Source organism: Mesitornis unicolor, unplaced genomic scaffold, assembly GCF_000695765.1.
Source record: "Mesitornis unicolor isolate BGI_N332 unplaced genomic scaffold, ASM69576v1 scaffold3055, whole genome shotgun sequence".
Classification (NCBI taxonomy): domain Eukaryota; kingdom Metazoa; phylum Chordata; class Aves; order Mesitornithiformes; family Mesitornithidae; genus Mesitornis; species Mesitornis unicolor.
In genome coordinates, this window is record NW_010184621.1 from 15133 (window position 1) to 24625 (window position 9493).

Here is a 9493-nt window from a genome sequence, read left to right on the forward strand (position 1 = left end):
TTGATAAGCTCTGTATGGAATATGAAACACTGCTGGAAACCCAGAGAGAGACTGCAGGAGAGCAAGACACCTTCTCCACTGAGCTCCAGCGAATTCAGCACAACTTCACACCCCGGCCAAACTGGGCGAAGTGCTCAGGTGCCAAATGTGTTCAGCAGTGGTTTGCTTAAAACAATCTTTATACACTTTGCTATGGTATATTTCTTACCTGCTATTCCTCATTTTCTCCTACGCTTTTAGGCAGTGGGCTGAAAGAAAGGAGCTGGCAGGGTATTTTAGACAAACTGGATGTCTGGAGATATGTTTCTTTCATAAGGCTGCCAGGGGATTCACACAAAACCTGTATGCATGGGTGCATTCTCCTCTTCTAGCGGCTCTTTTTGCTGTTGCAGAGGTGATTCCTGGTGGAGCTGATCGGTGGGACTATCTGGCTGAGGGCAAGACCAGTGATCAGCTGGTGGATGTGCTTCTGGAAGAAATAGGAACAGAAGCGTTAAAAGAGATAAATGTCTTCCCTGGATGGGTACGTGCAAGCTTTCTTCTCTGCTTGTTTCCACTGAGATTAATTGGCACTAAATATCCATTGGAAAGGTGGAGGATTGATGTCATGGGTGCTGTCTTCAACATTCACCTGCCCATTAGTGTAACCACTGAGTACTCTAAAGCCAGGAAAACTCAAGTGCAATAGAAAAGCTGAAGCTGAGTGTGAGCATACTGAAGACACTGCTGAAGTAGCCACACTTTACAATAAATCATCAGACATGCACATAGTCCTGGAGGGCTAGAGCCTCTCACTAATGCTCTACTACGTGGCTGAGACAAATTAACATCTTCCTGCTGCTGAAAAGCCTCATCCTTCTCCCCATCCCTTCCCCCTGGTACTGGCTGCAGCAGTACCCAGCAGAGCCATATCCATTTTTCTCCCAGGTTAGTTCTTTGCTGATGAGATGAACTCAGATAAAGCACTAGAATGACTAAGAGTAAGAAGCAAAACTACATAGCAGGGAATGACTGCTTTTTGTGGCATCAGGAAGTTAATTCATCTCACACTGTCTCACTGCATTGTACCCCAGCATGTGAGGGAATCAGGAAATTATACAGAGACAAGGAAATTGTACAAGGATTCTTCATATCATAGCAAGCATAACTGTAGCCAAAGGTTTTCTCAAGGACAGAGTAGCATTTCTTCGGTCCTTCAACATCTCTTCCTCAGCCTTTCCAGAAACTTGAACTGTTTGCCCTGCCATTCCTGGAAGATCTTTCCAGGGAAGATCTTTCCTCTTCTACTTTTGCTGGGCAGAACCTCTCACACAGTCCCATTTCGTCCATCATGGGGCACTTGAGATGCACTACAGAGATGCTGACAGATGTGATTTATAATACTGGGAATGAGACCCACACCAATTACTCCTTTTCCTGGCTTCAGGTGCTGAGAACATGGCTTTGGTGCTGCATTGCTGCCAGTGAGGCAAATGTCATACCCATATGAGTTTCTTTTCCATTACTTAGGGCAAAGGTGACAATGTTCCTGTGTACCTGAAGCATGAAGGTGAAGTCAAGAACAGAAAGCTGACTAAGAAGGATGTGGTGAAAATCCTAAAGGATATCTGGAAGGAGAAAATTGCACTAGAACAGCAGGTTTGTCCCATTTTCCTTCTCCACAAACAGCATTTTCTATGACAGTCAGTCCAGTTTGGGAAGCCAGGATCTCACCCACATCCTGCCTCATGTTTCATCTGGATTGAGCTGCATGAAACGCTGCAAGGACAAACCATCTCAGCTGGTGGTAACTCTGTGTCTGGCAGGGCTCCTCAGGGATCTGACTCGGTAATTAGGACAGTATCATGTGGGTAACCTGTGCCTCAGTCATATAAGAGCAACCAGGAGAGAGGCAGAGTCACTTTACAGATTTCTCCTCTCAAGCTAGAAGCCTAGAAACATCTCTGAGATCTGTCCTAAATGGCTTCATGTTTTCTGTGGCAGCTGGGTTTTCACTTTCAGCTTGGTTTCCTGGGAAAAACCAAGGGCTGCTGCAATCACTGTTATTTTTCTCCAATCACCACTTTTCTCCAGTAACTCCTTCCATTTCTGAACCCATGAGCCCAGCTCAGCTAAATTGGACAGAGGGGTAGCACCTCACAGATAGCAAGTTCCTACATATTTCACACAAACAGGTAGGAGAAGAGGCATTTTATCAGTGGTCTCAGCAACAGAAAGCTTCATTCATTTTGAATGACCTAATAATGAGGAAGACTCCAGCCAGCACTAGGACTTTGTGAGAACCCCATCCCCAAAAGACAGACACCTGTATGCAAACAGCTGGAATGAAAGAGGCAGATTTGATTTGGTTCTTCTGCTTATGGAAGTTACTCACTTGTTATCCACAGACAGGGAAGCGATCCAATCTTCCCGAGTTCTTTCTCAAATACCTCCAGGAGAAGTACGGAGATGCTGCTGCCATGGAATGGTCTTACACCCTCTATGAGAACATGCGGCTCTGTCCATCAAACCATGTTCTGAGCTCATTCTACAACGTGCTCACTGGGAAGGTAAGGCAACCCACAACCCAGTGCCACAGCTCTGCCCAGACATCCCTAGCGTGACAGGCAGGAGGCAGGGAAGTGTTCGTCTGCAGAGCAGTTTCACCTCCCAGCCTCCCCCTGGGAAACTGTACCTTCTCATAAGAATAAAAGTAAACACTGGCACACACTAGAGACAGGAATCCTGTACATTCAAGACCTGACAGGATATTACTGCTCCAAACAGAACTTCTGGAAGACCCCATTTCTTTTAAATGCTTTTGTCACGCTGTGTCTGCTCTCCAGTGATAGGCTCCATGGTTGCAACACTTAATACTCCCCATTTTCTCTCAGTAGGTCTTTCCTGAAACAGCTCATGGCCTGTTCCTATGCAGTGTTTGTGAAGATCAGGACATTATCCCTGAACTGCAGCCTTGTGTAGGCCCTTGCAGCCCCCACAGTCTCCCCCCAGGTCCTCTTATACTGGATCCTATGTATGTCTTGCTTGGAAATGGAAAAGTGGCTGGGGCTGAGTGTCACCATCTGGGCAAGGAGGCTGCCACCATTCTGAGGGATCTAGGCTGTGCATCTACACTTGAGTTTTTAACAGTTTAAGCAAGTTGTTCAACAAGAAGCCCCTGTGTTGCTTGCTTAATTATTTGTAAATTGATAAAAGCAGCTCAGGTGAAAGTTGTTTTAGAAGCAAGCCAAATCCTTTTGCAGTTTTGCTTTCCTCTTGAAGGCAGTCTGAGGAACAGACAGGGCAGTTACTGACCTGGGAACCTTCCCTGTTTCACAGATGGGTGAACAACAGTACCACGGCCAGAATCAGCTGATTTCCAACCTGCAAAAGGAGTTGGCTGCCTGCGACAGCTCCAACAGCGGATCCCTACCCAGCGACGAGTTCAGGCAAGAGGCTGACTGTTGCCCACCGAGTTCTGCCCACATCTGGCACAGACAGATGTGATATGCTTTGTTTATCTGCCAGTGCAGTCAGGGGAAGAGGTTTATTCTCTCTTTTAAATTCCTGTATAGACAGCCCTAGAAGACTGTACTTGTTAACCTCTGCATTAAGTTTAGAATCATATGAATGCTGCAAATTTTGAGTAGTGCGACTGAAGAGGCCTGAGAGCAGACTTGGGGTGCTTCACGCATGTGGTGGGACATGCTGGCAGCCCCTACCCTCTGCCCCACTCGCTGAGGTGACTCAGGACCCTCACAGGGCTCCCATGAGCCACTGTGATGGGTCACAAAGCATTTCTGTGAATTTTGCTACAGGTGCAAGGTTTGCCCATCTTCTCCTGGTCAATCTATCAGCTGTGCCTTCGTAAGTCAAACTCTAGTTACAGCATTTCTCTGGGCCATGGCGCAGAAGGGAAGCAGCAGCCATTTCCAGCACTTAGCTGGGATCATGGCTCTGGTACAGACACAAATCAATTTGGTCTGATAACCCATACTCATGGTTGCATACAGAGTTTCTCACGTGACTCAGCATCCAATGCTCACCTGAGTCCTAAGGTCTACCCAAAACTTACCCCTTGTTCTGGTGTCTGAAAGGTGCATCTGCTTCTTAAACTGTGTTTCCTCTGAAAGCAAGGGAGATTTGAAGATCTGGTTCATGGAATACATGCACACTGCCTTACTGGCATTGATTAACTGCTCATACCATAGCAGCATACACACTTCTGTCCATATTGCCTGTCTCCATACAGCACGGCTCTGAGGGAAGCTTTTCCCCTGAAAAGGGAAGAGTCAATCCAAGAACTTGTCAATGCAAGCAGGTTCAAGCTGGACAGCACTGAAGACCTCATTGACTACATATCCCTATTCAAAGAAGTAAGCTGATGTTACTCAAGTTTTCCCTTTGATTCAGATTAAGACTCATTTAGGGATTAAATTACTTTTATCAGACTAACTAGGTTTACCAGACTAACAAAGTTGCATTACCCACCACAGTCTCTAACACCTGAAGGCCATCTGCAGTGGCAATGCAAGCTTGTGTCTTTCCCATGACAGGGTTTTTTCCATGTTCTTCCTCTTTATTTCCACTTTTCACATGGAAATTCCATTTCTAGGAGAGCCGAGTTATTTTGATACATATTGGGGGGCAGCTCCTATCCAGACTGGAATACATGTTTAGTGCTAACACACCTGTAATTTCTTTCAGGATGAGGAGGGGAACACTGAACCTTTCATATCCAAGCTCAGGAGCCAGTATGTCAGGGAGCAGCAGAAGTACCTGAGGCAGCTGAAGAACGAACTGGGAGATTTAACGTAAGTCTGGAGGGAAGGGGCTGGTGGGGATGGCAGATCGGGACAGCACAAGCAGAGGGAACTCCACTGTGGGCACAGGAGTGCGTGGGCCTCTGCACTATCAGAGGGCCCCAGGTGTGAATATTGCAGTAAATACCAAAACCTGGCTGAGCAGTGCTCTACAAAACACTGCACAGCATCTGTTCCTGACCCAAAGGACTTGGATATGGCAGGCAGTGAGTAGAGGAGATCAGTTGTACCAATAATCCCCTTCAGTACTTCAGGTCTCGTATCTCAACACTCCTCAGCTCTCCAAAACCAGCAGTAAAATCCTGAATATCCTCAGAGGTTGGTTCTTAGGAGTGGGAAGAGCAAACGGGACTGCAGATTTAAAGAAAGAATTGCACTTCAAAATGAGATAAACAAGAGGCAGTCACTGCCTAGTAAAGACGTCTGGTGCCAGAGCACCAAGGAGGGCACTGCAGGTGGGGAGATATCCACTGAGTTAAGCACTGTCCACACAGGCACTGAGTTAGGAAGGAAAACTGTAGTGCTGTAACAAAGGATATCACAATGCACAACAGAGCAAAATTTAGGTCTTCCCAGGTTATCACAAACCTAACATTTCCTAACATCTGTTCAGTTTGAACTTTAGTACTTAGCAGTCTTTATTACATGCATATTTAAAAACCAAAGGGATACTGGTGGACGCAGAGGTAACATTGAAAGACATCTCTGCTCTGCATTTCAAATGACAGATACATAAATACTCCTTTCACATACTGCAGCATAGCAGTGACAGAGTTGTTTTTAAACAGAGAGGTGAGCGCAAGTGATCTGAAGACCGCCTTCTACACGATCCATCCCGATATTGATGGTCAAACGCTGGACACCTGCATTGGCCTGGCTTATCAGGGCCAAAGCGAAAAGCCAGACCAAGAAGCTGTGTCTGTGGAAACTGCACTGGAGAGACTGCTGGCTGGAGTTGCAAGATGGGTAGGGCCGTCAGCTGGGGAGGGAAGCATGACAGGTTCTGAAGGAGACTAAGGAGTCTTCCAGTATTAAGAATAAATGGGTGTTTGATCTACAGGTTTGGATACCAAGCCAAGAGTCAGTTACTGCACTAAATACTTCTCACACATACAGAGATACAGCCAGTAACTGCCAGTTGAGAGGACAGGCTAGCTTGAACTGTCAGTAGCACTTTCAGCTTAAGCAGCAAAGCACTCCAGTACAATTCTGCAGCCTCTGCAGTCATTTCAGTTCAGTGAGACTTGCAGCAGCAGGCTGCCTGATCCCCACACAGGGCCTTCACACCCCCACAGCACTGGGGCACTGCAGGGTGTTGGGTGCTCTGCTTGCTGACAGAACAACTGCGCACCGACAGCCATTACTAGAACCTGAGAAGCCACCACCAGACTCCAAGCTGCAATGTGGCTGCTTTAATCCTTGGGCTTTATGGTCAGAGAGGGAGAGTTGCAAAGATTAATTTGCAAAATAAGTCGCCATCAGCACAGTCAGGGTGCAATTGAGAGATGGGTTCAGCCCACACCAGGTTTGCTACCATTTCTGCCCCCAAGGAGACTTTCATTGTCATGTAGCTGCTTTTGTCCTGTATGAAATCACTAAAGAAATTCAAGTGCTGCCCCACAAGCGGGTTTAACCAAACTCTGACCTGCAAAATCAATCCAAGCACAGAAAACCTAAAATCTGTCCCTTGCTTCAAGGAAGACACCACATGCATTTTGGTATCTGCCTTTCCAACCACTGGCATCACTTAATCTTTCTTATTCATTAGTGTCCTCCCTATCCAGCAGATAGCCCTCTCCAGGGAGGGGAATAAGGATTATCAAAACAAAAATCCTATTGGAAAACAGCTCTGCTATGGTTATGCCTAAATTGCCAAGTAAGTGGAGTAAACCCAAGAAGCAAAACCTGTTCTTTTCCTCATAAAATAGTTTGAAAAGTAGAAAAAGGAAAACTGAAACCAGAAGATTCCTAACAAAGGAAGGCATCTTGCAAAAACTGATTGCATTTGTGAAGTGGAAAGGCATCACAGCCTACGTGACAGAGTAAGTACCACCAGATGGATGAGGCCCTGGGGACTTCTGCCTTGAATCCTGAATTTGGTGCTGAGCACCAATCACAAAATGCCCAGAAAGGAACTATAAAAGGGTTTAAAAGGGAGATGCATCACCCAGTTAGAAACCAGGTGACCTAACTGCAGGTATCTGTAGGGGTATTCTAAAAGGAGGAGTTGCAATATGGCAAAGCTCAGTACATCTGAAGAGAGCAGGGAACTGAGACACAGAGCAAGTGTTTGGTAGATGAACAGATTTGCAAAGCTTTTCAAGAAAGCCCCTTATAGTGGGGAGGTAGAAGCAGCACTGGGCTACAGAGAGCAGGAATCATTTGTTTTTCTGCTCCCAGTGGACTTTAGATCCCAAAAAGTTAACTGCAGGTTACAGTGCCAGGTGTCTCTTTCTTTTGCCTTTCCAGTTACATTGTTAGGACTTGAACAATGTGTCCCTAAATCTTGAGTTTAGTTAACCCTGACTTGACTGCAACTAGAAGCTGAACATGTCTCGGTAGAAGAGAACGACCAGATGGGGAATCTCACCTCTCTCAGCATTCCCAGCCATGGAAGCCCCCTCATCTCCTGCCCCCAGCTGGAAGCTGCCCAGGCAGCAGAGGAGCCCAGCTGCAACTGGAGGAAATGCAATGGAAGGAAAGGGGAACCAGCACCTCCTTCCTGGGAGGTTCCCCCTGTTCTCTCCTTGGGAAAAGAGGGTTCTCAGGGTGCTTCAGCAACACAGAGAGAAGTTGCAAACTTCATTACTATTTCTGATCAGAATTTTCAAACGCTGGCCTGACTCGAGAAGTCCCATAATGGCAGAAAAACATTCTAAGAAGTGCAAGTTTTGCAGTAAGTTTGTTCAAACAAAGCTGTTTCCTTTTGAATTTTGAAAAAAAAAAATCCCCTTTGCTGTATTAATGGAATTACATTTAAAAAAATAATTGAAAAATGACTGACCTTTGTATTGGCATTGCCTGCCAAAAAGATTTTAACTGCATTGGTCATAATTTTCTTCAGTGTTGTGCAAAACCTGTTTAACTTGCAAGTGGTGCTGCCAAGAGCTGAGTTGGATTTCCAGGAGTCGTCATTAACTGCACCATTTGGCTGTAGTTTTAGGAAACTACACCGCACATCCAGAGATAAGGATCCAAACTTGCAGTGGGATTTAGGCCAGGCTTAAGTAGGGGAGAAACAACCAGTGTGTCAGGTATCTTGTGTGACCATCAGCTGGCTGCACCAGTGTCTGCGCAGACCGTCCCGCCCCAGGAGCATCCAGAGCCACCAGCGAGATGTTTGCGCTGGGCTTTGACTTACCCCACCTGGCTGCATTGACCACGCTCAGCCCCACCCTGTTGTGTTTGTGATGGCAAAGCAGCAGCCATCCCTTCTTCATGGGCATCTGGAAATTAATTAATCAATTTTAAAACTCAAGTCTAAGCCAAATTAATCAATTTAAAGGCTCAAGGATTTCAAGTTCAAGGCAGAGATGCTAAGAATTTGGAGGGGGGCAAAAGAAAATCTATTTTTATCAGAAATTAAATAAGCACAGTGTCTTTCTTTGGGAATTACAGACTAGCTACATAAAAGGAAACCACACTAGTGGTCTTTTCCCTGGAAAGACACTGAAGAAAAACATGAGAAAGTTTGATATTCATATCCATCCCCCCAAGACCTGTGTGTGTGACAGGCATCATGCTTTCCCAGCTTGTGAATTGTTTTACAAAGTCACAGTCCTTCGCACCTGAAATCTCTTGCCATAGCTGACCTCATTCCTGGCATGGTTTAGGTTCACCACAAACAGTAAAATCACACCCAAGGATTTTGTTCTCATTGTGTCTCTACTTGAGGAGCACAAGGGTGCGCAGCACAGACCAGCTCCTCTGTGCAACAACTGCCTGTACAAAACCACAGGTGGAAAGTGGCACCATGGCTCTCACCAGGCATGGAGCAGCAGAAACCACACAGGTGTGGAACACAGAGGATTTATTTGCACTTAGAGTGGCTGCTTGGATCGTGACACAGAACACCAGCACGCAATGCTGCTGTGAGCCATGAGTGGGCTGACCTGTGCAGAGCAAACTACAGCTGGCAAAGCTGGACCCTGCTTCACAGCCCAGCTTCTGGCACTGCCTGCCTCCTCAGCGATGCTGCTAGGCAGGTGTGGTGACTTCCCAGACATTTCTGTACATAGAGAGTTAGGGGACAGCACCAGGGCTGCCAGAGAACAGCCAGGGAAGCGCAGCCTTCAGCTGTGTGTTTACACCACCCGCAATGGGCTGAGTTAACCACCGCTGGCTGTGGGTCACTCACCCAGCCCCTCTCACTGCCCCTCCTCAACAGGACAGGAGAGAAAATGAGATTAAAAAGCTGAAGATAAAGACAGGGAGATTGCTCAGCAATTACTGGCACAGCCAAAACAGACTTGACTTGGGGAGGATTAATTGGCTGCTAATTCAAAATAAGTTAGGATAGTGAGAAACAAAGACAAAACTCAAAAGATCTTCCCCCCACTCCCCCTTCTTCCCAGGCTCAACATCTCCTTGCTAAGCAGTGCACAAAGAAAAGGGGATTCAGTTGATCTGCAACATTTTCCCTCTTGCTGCTCCTTTCTCACTCTTCCCCCACTCCAGTGTGGGGTCCCTCC

The 9493-nt window shown here is 46.4% G+C and overlaps 1 protein-coding gene across 1 annotated transcript in view; it reads left to right on the plus strand.

Moving 5' to 3' along the window:
* The window catches only part of TSNAXIP1 (translin-associated factor X interacting protein 1), a gene marked incomplete at both ends in the record, with an annotated part of 17472 nt that extends 11704 nt beyond the window's left edge, over window positions 1-5768 (plus strand). The window contains 8 exons of the mRNA XM_010184509.1: window positions 1-138; window positions 393-523; window positions 1510-1638; window positions 2388-2549; window positions 3319-3428; window positions 4232-4355; window positions 4687-4793; window positions 5591-5768. The exon at window positions 1-138 is cut by the window's left edge and continues 46 nt beyond it. Coding sequence (XP_010182811.1) covers window positions 1-138; window positions 393-523; window positions 1510-1638; window positions 2388-2549; window positions 3319-3428; window positions 4232-4355; window positions 4687-4793; window positions 5591-5768 — 1079 coding nt within the window. The remainder of the gene's footprint in view (window positions 139-392; window positions 524-1509; window positions 1639-2387; window positions 2550-3318; window positions 3429-4231; window positions 4356-4686; window positions 4794-5590) is intronic.
* Window positions 5769-9493: the final 3725 nt, after the last annotated feature.